General features: G+C 47.7%; 1 protein-coding gene across 1 annotated transcript in view; it reads left to right on the top strand.

The window, feature by feature from the left end:
- The window catches only part of KIF21B (kinesin family member 21B), a 62,674-nt gene that overhangs the window by 1,427 nt on the left and 43,812 nt on the right, over positions 1-17,435 (top strand). Inside the window, 4 exon segments of the mRNA XM_075613978.1 lie at positions 6,907-7,129; positions 9,683-9,865; positions 10,112-10,261; positions 10,619-10,750. Of these exon segments, the coding sequence (XP_075470093.1) occupies positions 6,907-7,129; positions 9,683-9,865; positions 10,112-10,261; positions 10,619-10,750 (688 nt within the window).

A 17,435-nucleotide genomic window follows, 5' to 3' on the forward strand; every position in this document is an offset into this window, starting at 1 on the left:
GATACACTGTCACAGGGAGACAGGTATCTTTCATTGCCACGCACGCGCTTAGTATAAAGCCTGTAATATAGTGTGTGCGGCCGTGCGCGCGTCAGCAGTGGATACACTGTCCCAGGGAGACAGGTATCTTTCATTGCCACGCGCCCCACACGCTTAGTATAATACAAGCCTAAGTCCACACATCGCTCAGGCGACAGACGAGTGCGCCTCCTTGCGCTTCGCCGTGTAGATATAAGGCCAGGTCCCCAGTGACCGCTGCTACAGCGTGCTCGCCACACACCACAGCACAGCCCTCTAAGGGGCAGGCCCCAGTAGCCGTGTGTGTGTGGGCGCGCTCGTCTGTGTATATATAATATATATATATATATATATATACTGTACACAGACACTTTGAGAAAGGTCCCAGTGGGGACCAAAACGTTGAGTCAATAAATTGTACCTTTTTGGCATATAGTAGTGCCTGTCCCTTATATAGGAGTGCCTGTCCCTTATATAGGAGTGCCTGTCCCTTATATAGGAGTGCCTGTCCCTTATATAGGAGTGCCTGTCCCTTTTTCCCTTTTATATATATATATATATATATATATATATATATATATTTGCCTTTTTCAGTCACCATAACTTAAAGTGTATATGCTAAACCTACCCAGCCTAGAAAAATTGCAAAGCAAATATAAAACAACCTCACACTGATGAGACCCATTAAGGTTGAAACATGTCTGTGAGTGGTTTGACTTGCTTTGCACCAGGCCCATGCTATGCTTAAAAGCTGTGTGAACGGCGATGCATTTGCTTATATGGGCTCCATGTGAATGGATATTCCAGGCAAAAGGTGCCACATTATGTGCTCATTTGCATGTCATTTCCCAGAATCCCTTGGTGCAGTGGGAACATTGTATGCTACAGCTGCAGCGGCCGTTATTTGAACAAATCACTGCGCCGTTTTCGTGTGCTCTGCTGTACTCCACGCGGCATGAACGCCGCCAATCGCCCCAGGCACCCGCGATTATCGCGGATGCTTTGTTTTAATTTCATGGATTCTGTTTCTTTGGTTGCAATGAAATGAATGAATTGTAATGTGTACAGTACTGTGCTACTGTGTCAATTTCAGGTGTTTAAAAAACAGAACTCTAAAATGCAATTTTCTGCACTCGCGTCTTAAGGCGGGAAGGCTGGAAGAAATCCCGCGCCATAATATGGGTATTCCGAGGTATACACCGCGTGAAGTGTTCGAATAATGGCCGCTGCATCTGTAGGTGATAATGGTTGAAAGGCAGGGTTTCAGACTTGTCTAAGACATGTGAATGTGCTCACAAGTGATATATATGTGTATATATATATATATATATATATTATATATAATATATATATATATATATATATATATATATATATATATCACTTGTGAGCACATTCACGTGTGTATATATATATATATATATATATACATACAGAGGTATCAGTACCGTGTTAGCCGAGCTTCAATAATCAAAAAATAATCATCTATCATCTATTTATTTTTTGATATATATATACTGTGTCTGTGTGTCACTGTGTGCTGTGTGTATATGCTTTTAGTAATATATAGGGCATTTGTATATCGTTCCCGTTTATGAGGCGTATTGCGTAAAAAACGTGTTAAACGCTGAATGCAAGAAAATTATGCACGCGTTACCATTTATTTTAATGAGCGATATAATAACAGGCAGAGCCATCGATTTAATAACACGCAGAGCGATATAACATGCAGAACCACGTAATAACACGCAAAGCGAAATAACACGTAGAGCAATATACCATGCATAATGATGTAATAACACGCAGACTAATGTTATAACACTCAGAGCAATATAATACCACGCAGAGTGATTATTTATATTAACTCGCAGAGCAATATAATGATGTAGAGCCATGTACTAACGCAAAGCGATATAATAACACGCAGAGGTATAGAATAACACACAGAGCCATGTACTAACGCAAAGCGATATAATAACACGCAGAGGTATAGAATAACACACAGAACCATGTACTAACGCAAAGCGATATAATAACACGCAGAGTTATATAATAACATGCAGAGCCATGTACTAACGCAAAGCGATATAATAACACGCAGAGGTATAGAATAACACACAGAACCATGTACTAACGCAAAGCGATATAATAACACGCAGAGTTATATAATAACATGCAGAGCCATGTACTAACGCAAAGCGATATAATAACACGCAGAGTTATATAATAACATGCAGAGCCATGTACTAACGCAAAGCGATATAATAACACGCAGAGTTATATAATAACATGCAGAGCCATGTACTAACGCAAAGCGATATAATAACACGCAGAGTAATATAATAACATGCAGAGCCATGTACTAACGCAAAGCGATATAATAACACGCAGAGGTATAGAATAACACACAGAACCATGTACTAACGCAAAGCGATATAATAACACGCAGAGGTATAGAATAACACACAGAACCATGTACTAACGCAAAGCGATATAATAACACGCAGAGGTATAGAATAACACACAGAGCCATGTACTAACGCAAAGCGATATAATAACACGCAGAGGTATAGAATAACACACAGAACCATGTACTAACGCAAAGCGATATAATAACACGCAGAGGTATAGAATAACACACAGAGCCATGTACTAACGCAAAGCGATATAATAACACACAGAGTAATATAATAACATGCAGAGCCTTGTAATAACACAAAGCAAATTAATAACACACAGAGAAATATAATAACATGCAGAGCCTTGTAATAACACAAAGCAAATTAATAACACACAGAGAAATATATAATAAACACAAAGCAAATTAATAACACACAGAGTAATATAATAACATGCAGAGCCTTGTAATAACACAAAGCAAATTAATAACACGCAGAGCTATATAATAACATGCAGAGCCTTGTAATAACACAAAGCAAATTAATAACACACAGAGTAATATAATAACATGCAGAGCCTTGTAATAACACAAAGCAAATTAATAACACACAGAGTAATATAATAACATGCAGAGCCTTGTAATAACACAAAGCAAATTAATAACATGCAGAGCCTTGTAATAACGCAAAGCAAATTAATAACACGCAGAGCTATATAATAACATGCAGAGCCTTGTAATAACGCAAAGCAAATTAATAATATGCAGAGTAATATAATAACATGCAGAGCCTTGTAATAACGCAAAGCAAATTAATAATACGCAGAGCTATATAATAACATGCAGAGCCTTGTAATAACACAAAGCAAATTAATAACATGCAGAGTAATATAATAACATGCAGAGCCTTGTAATAACGCAAAGCAAATTAATAATACGCAGAGCTATATAATAACATGCAGAGCCTTGTAATAACACAAAGCAAATTAATAACATGCAGAGCTATAGAATAACATGCAGAGCCTTGTAATAACGCAAAGCAAATTAATAACACGCAGAGTAATATAATAACACACATAGTGATAGAGGTTAAACAAGGATTCTGCTCCTCCTTCTGTTACTGTGCACCTCACATCTGGAACAACCTACCAGAGACTTTCAAAACCGCCCCCAGTATAGTAATTTCAACACTTCAGCTGTCTCACATTTTAATCTTGTCTGTGACTGTTACATACGCCCATAATCATATATTATCTCTAACTGTCCTGAAATGTCTGTAAATTGAATGTATAACCTCTGTTCATCTAATGTAACCATGTATCTGTCATCATAACTCTGTGCCCAGGACACACTTGAAATGAGCGGTTACTCTCAATGTACTATTTCCTGGTAAAACATTTTATAAATAAAAATATATAGTGCAGATTATATCAAGGCTGTAAGGAGGGCAATGGGGTTTTGGAGTGTGTAAGGAGGGGTGCGAGCGACCCTCTCAAACTAGACTGGCAGATTCAGTAGACAGGGCATAGTGCATACACCGGGTAGGGGGTAGTGTGGTAAACACACAGGGTTTGGGATATCTCGGGGCCGGGTCACCTCACAGGAGTAGGATATGGGATATTGAAGGTGTAATATGGCATATCAGGGAGGAGGGAGAGCGAGAGCGAGAGCGAGAGAGAGAGAGAGAGAGAGAGAGAGCGAGAGAGAGAGAGCGAGAGAGAGAGAGAGAGAGAGAGAGAGAGAGAGAGAGAGAGAGAGAGAGAGAGAGAGAGAGAGAGAGAGAGAGAGAGAGAGAGAGAGAGAGAGAGAATGAGAGAGCATGCTCTCGCCAGTTGAGCTATCTCTCAGGCTGTGTCTTTTGCACGCGGCTGCTTCCTGTGGGGTTTTTATATGGGAAGTGGGACTTCCTGAGTCAGTGAAGTGAGAGAGAGAGAAAGAAAGGGGGAGAGAGGTGAAATCTGTGCAAAGTTAATTCATTATAAAAGCACTTGGCCTGTTAACGCCTGCTTTTGACCAATCCCGTGTAGGGGAGCGCATGATGCAGTGTTAGCAAAGGTAGAGGGGAGAGCAGGATGCAGTGTTAGCAAAGGTAGAGGGGAGAGCAGGATGGAGTGTTAGCAAAGGTAGAGGGGAGAGCAGGATGGAGTGTTAGCAAAGGTAGAGAGGAGAGCAGGATACAGTGTTAGCAGAGAGAGAGGGATGCAGAGGGTGCAGTGTTAACAAAGGTAGAGGGGAGCGCTAGATGAAGCGTTAGCAGAGGAAAAGAGTAGCGCATGATACAGTGTTGGGAGAGGGAGTGCAGGGTGCAGTGTTAGCAGAGATAGAGGAGGAGCAGGGTGCAGTGTTAGAAGAGGGCGAGCTCGGGGTCTGTGTCAGTAGAGGTAGAGGGAACAGCAGGGTGCAGTGTTAGCAGAGGGTGAGGGGAGTGCAGGGTGCAGTGTTAGCAGTGATAGAGGAGGAGCAGGGTGCAGTGTTATGCAGAGGGTGAGGGGAGTGCAGGGTCCAGTGTTAGCAGAGGGGAGCACATGATGTAGTGATAGAGGGAGAGATAAGTACAGGGGCAGTGTTGGCAGAGGTAGAGGGGAGCGCATGGTGCAGTGTTAGCAGAAGAAGAGGAGGGGCGTAGGGTGCAGTATTAGCAGAGGGGAGCACAGGATGTAGTGATAGTAGAGGGAGAGGGGAGTGCAGGGTGCAGTGTTAGCAGATAAAGGAGCAGCATAAGAAATAGAATAGGAGAGCGCAGTGCAGTGTTAGCAGAGGTTAGCGCAGGATAAAGTGTTCGCAGCAGGATGCAGTGTTAGAGAAGGGGGAGGGGAGCGCAGAATGCAGTGTTAATAGAGGCAGTGGGGAGCGCAGAGTGCGATGCTAATAGTCAGAGGAGAGCACACTGTGCAGTGCAGTTAGTAGAGGCAGAGGGGGGTGCAGGGTACACTGTTCGGAGAGACCGGTGCAGTGTTAGCAGAGGGAGAGGGGCAAGCAGGGATTGAATCAGTTAGTGGAGACCCCCCATTACATGTCTTTTCTGTCAGTAAAAGCTGCAGGCAAAATGTAGTAACATGTCACTGGTGTCTCTTGTCTCTCCCCTAACCCCTCTCCCCAGTCTCAATATGTCCTCTTATCTTTCCTTTTGGTCCCCACCCATCACTTTGTAGGGTGTCTCTCTTTGCTGTCCCTCTGTTTCGGGGTCCCCCCTTGTTTGTGAGGTGTTTCTCTGTGAGGTGTTTCTCTGTGAGGTGTTTCTGAGCTCCCCCTTAGTGATACCCTATTGTCCTCCTGTCTGAGCCCAGCGGTGGACGCTCAGTTACCATGGAAACCTGAACAGGAGGGGGGGAGGAGGAGGAAAGAGACAGACAAAGAAAGAGAGAGAGAGAGAAGGCGAGAGAGTGGAAAAGGAAAGAGGAGGGAGATTGAAAGAGAGAGACACACGATTGCAATGACATAAATAAGTCCCATATACCTCTCTTCGTATGCACAGTGATGTACAGTATGTTGTGTCCCAGTGGTTCTCCCACTTCATAGGCCAGAGTCTCCCACTACTAACTATTATTGGAATAAAAAGTTTATTTCCCTTTTTTGCCCTCCCTCTATTTCTCCCTCTCTCTTCACACCCACACCCCTCACCCTTTCTCCCCCTCCCTCTATTTCTCCCTCTCTCTTCACACCCACACCCCTCACCCTTTCTCCCCCTCCCTCTATTTCTCCCTCTCTCTTCACACCCACACCCCTCACCCTTTCTCCCCCTCCCTCTATTTCTCCCTCTCTCTTCACACCCACACCCGCACCCTTTCTCCCCCTCCCCCTATTTCTCCCTCTCTCTTCACACCCACACCCCTCACCCTTTCTCCCCCTCCCTCTATTTCTCCCTCTCTCTTCACACCCACACCCCTCACCCTTTCTCCCCCTCCCTCTATTTCTCCCTCTCTCTTCACACCCACACCCCTCACCCTTTCTCCCCCTCCCTCTATTTCTCCCTCTCTCTTCACACCCACACCCCGCACCCTTTCTCCCCCTCCCCCTATTTCTCCCTCTCTCTTCACACCCACACCCCTCACCCTTTCTCCCCCTCCCTCTATTTCTCCCTCTCTCTTCACACCCACACCCCTCACCCTTTCTCCCCCTCCCCCTATTTCTCCCTCTCTCTTCACACCCACACCCCGCACCCTTTCTCCCCCTCCCCCTATTTCTCCCTCTCTCTTCACACCCACACCCCTCACCCTTTCTCCCCCTCCCCCTATTTCTCCCTCTCTCTTCACACCCACACCCCTCACCCTTTCTCCCCCTCCCTCTATTTCTCCCTCTCTCTTCACACCCACACCCCTCACCCTTTCTCCCCCTCCCTCTATTTCTCCCCCTCTCTTCACACCCACACCCCTCACCCTTTCTCCCCCTCCCTCTCCTTTTTTTTCTCTCCGTTTCTCTCTGGCTCCCTCTCCCCCCCCCCCCGCCCCCCATCTAACTCCCTTCCTTTCTCCCCAACCTCCCTCTCTCAGGATACGCCCTCAGAGTAGCAAGGAGCAGGCTGAAGGATGTCATGTATGCACTTGGGTTGACCCCGGGGAGCCCCAAGTGCTTCTGGGTAAGGACAAGGCCTTTACATATGACTATGTGTTTGACATGGACACGGAGCAGGTCTGCGTGTACCAGACGTGTGTGAGCAAGCTGGTTGAGGGCTGCTTCCAGGGCTACAACGCCACCGTGCTGGCGTATGGACAGGTATATACACCATGTCTACAGACATATATACACCTCGATATATACACCTCATACATATATAGCACGTTTATACATACATACACTTCATGTATATCTACTCTCTCTCTCTCTCTCTATATATATATCAAAATTTATACCTGTATCATCACCATCATCATCTTCAGCCCTTGTCGATACACTGCTGGATGAAGGCCCCGTAAGGATCTTCCAGGTACTGCGGTGGCAAGCCTATCTTCTCCACGCGGCCCAAAACACATTTTCTGATTTCACCCCCCCCCCCCCATCTTACTCTTGGTCATTGACTTTATTCTTTTAATTTCACTTGGAATCCAGTCGAGTATCATCTTTGTCCAATGATGGTCATTATTCTTGAGATATTTCCGACCCACTGCCATTTTAATTTCGTCACCTTTGTGATGATGTCACAGACTTTTTTGTTTGGTTTCGAACCCATTCATTCTTTTTCACATCTCTTTGGGTAATACCCAGCATGCATCTCTCCATACTCCTTTGAGCTGGCTGAAGCTTCTGAATTATCTTGCATTTGAGGTCCAAGTCTCAATCCATAGGTGAGCAGGGGCAGAATACACTGGTCAACATTTTTTCTCTTGGTGCACATGGAGGGTTCCCTTGAAAGATTGTCTCGTTTAAACCAAATGTGCTCCATCCCATCTTCATTCTCCTATGATTTAATTCAAATGATTTCCATCCATTGTTACTTGCCGGCTAAACAGACAAAGTCTTCGATTTCTTCTAGTTCTATTCCATTTATTTCGATCTTGGCAGAGTTGACACATTTGTTGAACATCACTTTGGTCTTGTTGAGCTTTATATGTGGGCCCACTTTCTCCCTTACTTCAGTGAGTTCTGCGATATTTTGCTGGAGGTCTTCTGGACTTGTTGCAAAAATAACAATGTCATCTGCAAATCATAAGTGATTGCTGATTTTGATTCCGTTTTATTCCCAATCCAATGTTTTGAACAATTCTTCAAGTAGAATCATATGGAAGCTCTATCATATTCTGCGTTATAACCTGATATGAAGTGTCAGCAGCAAAAAAAATGTCTATGGCAGCGATAATTCAGAATATCACAGAATATCCCATCATAACGCACCAGAGGGAGCAATATCCTTTACGACATCTGTATATATATTTATTTTTTACAAGTCGTACATTTATACCATATATATATATATATATATATATATATATATATATATATATATATATATATACTGTATATTTACCTGTCTCATGTACGTATATACCACATGTCTGCTCCACCCTTTATACAGTATAATTTAGATATACAAATAGAGAGCCTTGAAGAAGGAACACTTTGTAGGTGATCCAGAACTTATTGTGAAGCCAGGAAAAGGATTTATAGAGGACATAAGGAGACAATTTTCTGGGAGAAAATGAAATGATTCTGGGTAGGTTGCAATCATTCAGACTGGGGAGAATAAGGGAATTCGTTAGAGTTTTAGTAGTAGTAACAGAGGAAAGGGTGGATCTTTGCAATGTTACGGAGGAAGAAGCACAAGTTTTAGAGTATCACTATGAATGGAGAAGGAGTACATGAGATACATCTATCTAACTCATGTACATGTATACTTAAAGTATATCTATACACTGTATACATGTACAGATGTTGCAGACAATTTTGTTTGCTGATAATTCACCATATCGGTTATAACACAGAATATCAAGGAGCTTCCATATGATTCAATGGTGATGATAATGCAGAATATCACAGAATATCCAACCATAACACACTGTGTGTGTACAGTGTATATATACATACACATACATATATACTGTATATATCATGTATACACATCATAAGTACATATATACCACATGTATATCTTTTAACTCTATACAGTTCAACCCCGTTATAGCGCGATCCGTTACAACGCGAATCCGCTAATAACGCGATGTGAGCGTGGCTCCCAGTAATATGCCGTACTACGATGCAGATCTGCCACCATGCCGTTTTCTAGCCTCTCCTGTGCCCTGCTGGGGTGACCAGGGCTTGCCATGTCCCAGGTGGCAGGGAGCTGGCTGCTTGCGCGCCCCTTCCCCTCCCCCCCACTCCCCTCCTCACCTCCTCGGCTCCGGCGTCAAATTACATTGCGGCGTCATGTGACATCATCCCGTGGCATCATTTCACGCCGGTTACCATGGCGACGCGTCGTTCTGACGCTCTCTGTTCAGGGGGATCTCTGTCAGTCTGATCATATCACCCACTGTCCTGTCATAGCCAGGAAAAGCCTCAGGTTTTTAAGATTTAGTAATGCGATCCGCATATAACGCGATGAGGTTCTTTGGACCCCAAACACCATGCTATAACAGGGTTGAGCTGTATATATATATATATATATATATATATATATATATATATATATATATAATGTATATTTAAACACTGTATAGTACACAGTATATACATGTATCAATGTATCTATCTATCCCTCTTATCTCTATATCTCTCTGCAATCTTGTGCTGCTCTCCCCCCGCCTCCCACACTTGCACCCTCTGCTATTCTAGACGGGCGCAGGGAAGACGCACACAATGGGCAGTGGGTTTGATTTGGGGGTCAGTGAGGAGGAGCTGGGGATCATCCCGCGTGCTGTGCATCATCTCTTCAGCACTGTCCAGGAGTGCACAGCTACCGCTCGGGAGAGGGGGAGGCCTGAGCCCGGCTTCAAAATCAGCGCACAGTTCCTAGAGGTATATGGGAGGAGGTCCTAGAGGTACGGTGGGGGGAGGCAGGGGGTGTGTGAATATGTAGTATACATGGTGAATCCTGTGTATTGTGTATGTATTGTACTGTCCTAGTAACAGTAATATTTATTCACGCCCTCTCTGGCTTTCCCTTTCTTCGCCCTGCTGTCTTCCTTCCCCCTCTCTCTCTATTCCTCCTCCCCACCTTCCCTTTCTTCCCCCCACTTTTCCTTTCTTCCCCCGTCGCGTTAGCTGTATAACGAGGAGATTCTGGATCTCTTTGATGTGTCGCGTGATCCTGACTCCAGGCACCGGAAATCCAACATCCGGATCCACGAGGACACGAGTGGCGGTATCTATGTGAGCGGAGCCAGCACCCGGAGTGTCAGCTCTGAGGGAGAGGTGAGTCAGAGACAGTATGTGAGTGTGAATGAGTATATGAGAGTAATAAATTCTTTCTCTCCCCTTTCTCTCTCTCTCTCTCACTCCCCATTCTCTCTCACTCTCCCACTTACCTCTTTCCTCCCTTTCTCACTTCTCTCGCCTTCCCTCTCACACCACCTCTTAATCTCACTGGTTACAGCTCTAATAGGAGGGTACCCTCTCTCCTATTTCTTCCCGTCTCTGCCTCTCCCTCTCTTTCCCCTTCTCTTTCTTACATCCCATCCCCTCTCTCTTTCAGCTGTATAGATCCTGAAGGAGGGCACCCGCTCCCCTCTCTCCACTTCCCTCTCTCACATCCTCCCCTCTCTCTTTCAGCTGTTACAGCTCCTGAAGGAGGGCGCTCTGTCCCGCACCACGGCCAGCACTCAGATGAACGCTCAGAGTTCACGCTCTCATGCCATCTTCACCGTCCACCTGCACCAGACACGTGTATCTGAGACCTGCCCGGTGAGAGACAGCTGTTCTTCCCTGTCTGAGAGATAGCTTTGCTTTGCAGGTAGATGTCCCTCCTATCTGAGAGATGCTTTGCACCAAAAGTAGATGCCCCGCTCACTCTGAGATAGCTATGCTCTGCAGGTAAATGTCCCCTCTCTCTGAGAGATAGCTGTGCTCTGCAGGTAAATGTCCCCTCTCTCTGAGAGATAGCTGTGCTCTGCAGGTATATGCCATGTCACGGTAGACCAGAACTTTTAACACCAAAATACCTGGACCATTTGATTGAGCAAAGCAAGAGATAAAATAAATTGTGATTTATTTACAGAATGAACATACACAGCTTAGTTTACAAAAAACACTTGAAATACACTTACTGGGACGGGGTAAAACGAAATCTTCTATTCCCAGAACAAAATCTTTAGAAATAGATTCTCTAGGCACAATTTCTCAGAAGCGGGAGTTGTGCGCAAACAGAGCCGAAAACAGTTTTTGGATAGTGGCGCCTCTCGCAACCACTGTTTCTCCGCCAGAGCTGCTTACTTCGTTCTACTGCTGTAGAATTGGTTCTGGATTCCTTAGTTCTTACGAACTCTTGACTTGGATTACGATGTTGCAAAGTTTAAAATCCAGGTTAGATGAATCTGACTCCCGATCGGCTGCAGAGATTCTTATGCAGTAAGAATCCCTATCTTTAACCTCAGCAGCCAATCTTGTTCGTGACGATACTTGGCAAACCTGGCAGAGGGGCTTCTTAGTTTGCTTAGGGCATGCGTGAACCTTGCACCTTTGCCGCTTAGCATACCAGACCAAGCCCCCTTACCTGGCGACATTTTGTCTGAACTGGCCGGACATCTGGGCCATTTGCCCATACATTTACTAAGATGGGGGTACTTGGATTACTCCTCCCCACTTCACACTTTAGTCGACTAACTCTTTTCAACTACGGACTTTTTCAGACACTGTGAAACCAAACCAGCGGCGTGTCTTAAAAGTCTGAGTTACATATGCATTGCTCCCCTCACAGGAGTTTCCTGCTATACATTTCTAAAGTACCGTCATTACAACTTGAGTGTTTCCCTCTGTTACGGCCGTCTGAAGGAAAATCCCCTTATGCCTATAATGTTGGAACAATTAAAATAGGCGGACTTTCAGTCATCAATTTTTATATAAATGTATAAAAATTGCGTTATAAACTTTTTCATGATTTTACCCAACCAGCGCGCACAGCAAATCTCAGCGCGCTAGGACCTTCCTAGCAGAAGTTAGCCAACAGCCGTGCGCTGTGCTGTTGGCTGCTGGGTTTTTAAACTGACAGTCTACAATCCCCAATAAGGCTCAGGGGCACCCTGCCGGGCATAATACCTTTATTTACTGGCCTGGGTACCCCTTCACCGTCACATGCCCCTTCTCTCTGAGAGATAGCTGTGCTCTGCAGGTAGATGCCCCTTCTCTCTGAGAGATAGCTGTGCTCTGCAAGTTTAAGCCCCTCTCTCTGAGAGATAGCTGTGCTCTGCAGGTAGATGCCCCTCTCCCTGAGAGATAGGCGTGCTCTGCAGGTAGATGCCCCTCTCTCTGAGAGATAGCTGTGCTCTGCAAGTAGATGCCCCCTCTGAGAGATAGCTGTGCTCTGCAGGTAGATGCCCCTCTCTCTGAGAGATAGCTGTGCTCTGCAGGTAGATTCCCCTCTGAGAGATAGCTGTGCTCTGCAGGTAGATACCCCTCTCTCTGAGAGATTGCTGTGCTCTGCAGGTAGATGCCCCTCTGAGAGATAGATGTGCTCTGCACGTAGATGCCCCCTCTGAGAGATAGCTGTGCTCTGCAGGTAGATGCCCCTCTGAGAGATAGCTGTGCTCTGCACGTAGATGCCCCCTCTGAGAGATAGATGTGCTCTGCACGTAGATGCCCCCTCTGAGAGATAGCTGTGCTCTGCAGGTAGATGCCCCTCTCTCTGAGAGATAGCTGTGCTCTGCAGGTAGATGCCCCTCTCTCTGAGAGATAACTGTGCTCTGCAGGTAGATGCCCCCTCTGAAAGATTGCTGTGCTCTGCAGGTAGATGCCCCTCTCTCTGAGAGATAGCTGTGCTCTGCAGGTTGATGCCCATCTGAGAGATAGCTGTGCTCTACACGTAGATACCCCTCTCTCTGAGAGATAGCTGTGCTCTGCAGGTAGATGCCCCTCTGAGATAGCTGTGCTCTGCAGGTAGATGCCCCTCTCTCTGAGAGATAGCTGTGCTCTGCAAGTAGATGCCCCTCTGAGAGATAGCTGTGCTCTGCAGGTAGATGCCCCTCTGAGAGATAGCTGTGCTCTGCAGGTAGATGCCCCCTCTGAGAGATAGCTGTGCTCTGCAAGTAGATTCTCCCTCTCTCTGAGAGATAGCTGTGCTCTGCAGGTTGATGCCCCTCTGAGAGATAGCTGTGCTCTGCACGTAGATGCCCCTCTCTCTGAGAGATAGCTGTGCTCTGCAGGTTGATGCCCCTCTGAGAGATAGCTGTGCTCTACACGTAGATACCCCTCTCTCTGAGAGATAGCTGTGCTCTGCAGGTAGATGCCCCTCTGAGATAGCTGTGCTCTGCAGGTAGATGCCCCTCTCTCTGAGAGATAGCTGTGCTCTGCAGGTAGATGCCCCTCTGAGAGATAGCTGTGCTCTGCAGGTAGATGCCCCTCTGAGAGATAGCTGTGCTCTGCAGGTAGATGCCCCCTCTGAGAGATAGCTGTGCTCTACAAGTAGATGCCCCTCTGAGAGATAGCTGTGCTCTGCAGGTAGATGCCCCTCTCTCTGAGAGATAGCTGTGCTCTGCAGGTTGATGCCCCTCTGAGAGATAGCTGTGCTCTGCAGGTAGATGCCCCTCTCTCTGAGAGATAGCTGTGCTCTGCAGGTAGATGCCCCTCTCTCTGAGAGATAGCTGTGCTCTGCAGGTAGATGCCCCCTCTGAGAGATAGCTGTGCTCTGCAGGTAGATGCCCCTCTCTCTGAGAGATAGCTGTGCTCTGCAGGTAGATGCCCCCTCTGAGAGATAGCTGTGCTCTGCAGGTAGATGCCCCTCTCTCTGAGAGATAGCTGTGCTCTGCAGGTAGATACCCCTCTCTCTGAGAGATAGCTGTGCTCTGCACGTAGATACCCCTCTCTCTGAGAGATAGCTGTGCTCTGCAGGTAGATGCCCCTCTCTCTTAGAGATAGCTGTGCTCTGCAGGTAGATGCCCCTCTCTCCGAGAGATAGCTGTGCTCTGCAGGTAGATGTCCCTCTGAGAGATAGCTGTGCTCTGCAGGTAGATGTCCCTCTGAGAGATAGCTGTGCTCTGCAGGTAGATGCCCCTCTCTCTGAGAGATAGCTGTGCTCTGCAGGTAGATTCCCCTCTGAGAGATAGCTGTGCTCTGCAGGTAGATGCCCCTCTCTCTGAGAGATAGCTGTGCTCTGCAGGTAGATGCCCCCTCTGAGAGATAGCTGTGCTCTGCAGGTAGATGCCCCTCTCTCTGAGAGATAGCTGTGCTCTGCAGGTAGATGCCCCTCTCTCTGAGAGATAGCTGTGCTCTGCAGGTAGATGCCCCTCTGAGAGATAGCTGTGCTCTGCAGGTAGATACCCCTCTCTCTGAGAGATAGCTGTGCTCTGCAGGTAGATGCCCCTCTGAGAGATAGCTGTGCTCTGCAGGTAGATGCCCCTCTCTCTGAGAGATAGCTGTGCTCTGCAGGTAGATGCCCCTCTCTCTGAGAGATAGCTGTGCTCTGCAGGTAGATGCCCCTCTGAGAGATAGCTGTGCTCTGCAGGTAGATACCCCTCTCTCTGAGAGATAGCTGTGCTCTGCAGGTTGATGCCCCTCTGAGAGATAGCTGTGCTCTGCAGGTAGATGCCCCTCTCTCTGAGAGATAGCTGTGCTCTGCAGGTTGATGCCCCTCTGAGAGATAGCTATGCTCTGCAGGTAGATGCCCCTCTCTCTGAGAGATAGCTGTGCTCTGCACGTAGATGCCCCTCTCTCTGAGAGATGGCTGTGCTCTGCAGGTAGATGCCCCCTCTCTCTGAGAGATAGCTGTGCTCTGCAGGTAGATGCCCCTCTCTCTGAGAGATAGCTGTGCTCTGCAGGTAGATGCCCCTCTGAGAGATGGCTGTGCTCTGCAGGTAGATGCCCCTCTCTCTGAGAGATAGCTGTGCTCTGCAGGTAGATACCCCTCTCTCTGAGAGATAGCTGTGCTCTGCAGGTAGATGCCCCTCTCTCTGAGAGATAGCTGTGCTCTGCAGGTAGATGCCCCTCTCTCTGAGAGATAGCTGTGCTCTGCAGGTAGATGCCCCTCTCTCTGAGAGATAGCTGTGCTCTGCAGGTAGATGCCCCTCTGAGAGATAGCTGTGCTCTGCAGGTAGATGCCCCTCTGAGAGATAGCTGTGCTCTGCAGGTTGATGCCCCTCTGAGAGATAGCTGTGCTCTGCAGGTAGATGCCCCTCTGAGAGATAGCTGTGCTCTGCAGGTAGATGCCCCTCTCTCTGAGAGATAGCTGTGCTCTGCAGGTAGATACCCCTCTCTCTGAGAGATAGCTGTGCTCTGCAGGTAGATGCCCCTCTCTCTGAGAGATAGCTGTGCTCTGCAGGTAGATGCCCCTCTCTCTGAGAGATAGCTGTGCTCTGCAGGTAGATGCCCCTCTCTCTGAGAGATAGCTGTGCTCTGCAAGTAGATGCCCCTCTCTCTGAGAGATAGCTGTGTTCTGCAGGTAGATGCCCCTCTGAGAGATAGCTGTGCTCTGCAGGTAGATGCCCCTCTGAGAGATAGCTGTGCTCTGCAGGTTGATGCCCCTCTGAGAGATAGCTGTGCTCTGCAGGTAGATGCCCCTCTGAGAGATAGCTGTTGCCTGCAGGTAGATGCCCCTCTCTCTGAGAGATAGCTGTGCTCTGCAGGTAGATGCCCCCTCTCTCGTAGAGATAGCTGTGCTCTGCAGGTAGATGCCCCTCTCTCTGAGAGATAGCTGTGCTCTGCAAGTAGATGCCCCCTCTGAGAGATAGCTGTTGCCTGCAGGTAGATGCCCCTCTCTCTGAGAGATAGCTGTGCTCTGCAGGTAGATGCCCCCTCTGAGAGATAGCTGTGCTCTGCAGGTAGATGCCCCTCTGAGAGATAGCTGTGCTCTGCAGGTTGATGCCCCTCTGAGAGATAGCTGTGCTCTGCAGGTTGATGCCCCTCTGAGAGATGGCTGTGCTCTGCAGGTTGATGCCCCTCTGAGAGATAGCTGTGCTCTGCAGGTTGATGCCCCTCTGAGAGATAGCTGTGCTCTGCAGGTAGATACCCCTCTCTCTGAGAGATAGCTGTGCTCTGCAGGTAGATGCCCCTCTCTCTGAGAGATAGCTGTGCTCTGCAGGTAGATGCCCCTCTCTCTGAGAGATAGCTGTGCTCTGCACGTAGATACCCCTCTCTCTGAGAGATAGCTGTGCTCTGCACGTAGATACCCCTCTCTCTGAGAGATAGCTGTGCTCTGCAGGTAGATGCCCCCTCTGAGAGATAGCTGTGCTCTGCAGGTAGATGCCCCCTCTGAGAGATAGCTGTGCTCTGCAGGTAGATGCCCCCTCTGAGAGATAGCTGTGCTCTGCAGGTAGATGCCCCTCTGAGAGATGGCTGTGCTCTGCAGGTAGATGCCCCTCTCTCTGAGAGATGGCTGTGCTCTGCAGGTTGATGCCCCTCTGAGAGATAGCTGTGCTCTGCAGGTAGATGCCCCTCTCTCTGAGAGATAGCTGTGCTCTGCAGGTAGATGCCCCTCTGAGAGATAGCTGTGCTCTGCAGGTAGATGCCCCTCTGAGAGATAGCTGTGCTCTGCAGGTTGATGCCCCTCTGAGAGATAGCTGTGCTCTGCAGGTAGATGCCCCCTCTGAGAGATAGCTGTGCTCTACAAGTAGATGCCCCCTCTCTCTGAGAGATAGCTGTGCTCTGCAGGTAGATGCCCCTCTGAGAGATAGCAGTGCTCTGCAGGTAGATGCCCCTCTCTCTGAGAGATAGCTGTGCTCTGCAGGTAGATGCCCCTCTCTCTGAGAGATAGCTGTGCTCTGCAGGTAGATGCCCCTCTGAGAGATAGCTGTGCTCTGCAGGTAGATGTCCCCTCTCTCTGAGAGATAGCTGTGCTCTGCACGTAGATGCCCCTCTCTCTGAGAGATAGCTGTGCTCTGCAGGTAGATGCCCCTCTCTCTGAGAGATAGCTGTGCTCTGCAGGTAGATGCCCCTCTCTCTGAGAGATAGCTGTGCTCTGCAGGTAGATGCCCCTCTCTCTGAGAGATAGCTGTGCTCTGCAGGTAGATGCCCCCTCTGAGAGATAGCTGTGCTCTGCAGGTAGATGCCCCTCTCTCTGAGAGATAGCTGTGCTCTGCAGGTAGATGCCCCTCTCTCTGAGAGATAGCTGTGCTCTGCAGGTAGATGCCCCTCTCTCTGAGAGATAGCTGTGCTCTGCAGGTTGATGCCCCTCTGAGAGATAGCTGTGCTCTGCAGATAGATGCCCCTCTGAGAGATAGCTGTGCTCTGCAGGTTGATGCCCCTCTGAGAGATAGCTGTGCTCTGCAGGTAGATGCCCCTCTCTCTGAGAGATAGCTGTGCTCTGCAGGTAGATGCCCCCTCTCTCTGAGAGATAGCTGTGCTCTGCAGGTAGATGCCCCTCTCTCTGAGAGATAGCTGTGCTCTGCAGGTAGATGCCCCCTCTCTCTGAGAGATAGCTGTGCTCTGCAGGTAGATGCCCCTC

The sequence above is a fragment of the Ascaphus truei genome, chromosome 9, assembly GCF_040206685.1.
Source record: "Ascaphus truei isolate aAscTru1 chromosome 9, aAscTru1.hap1, whole genome shotgun sequence".
Classification (NCBI taxonomy): Eukaryota; Metazoa; Chordata; class Amphibia; order Anura; family Ascaphidae; genus Ascaphus; species Ascaphus truei.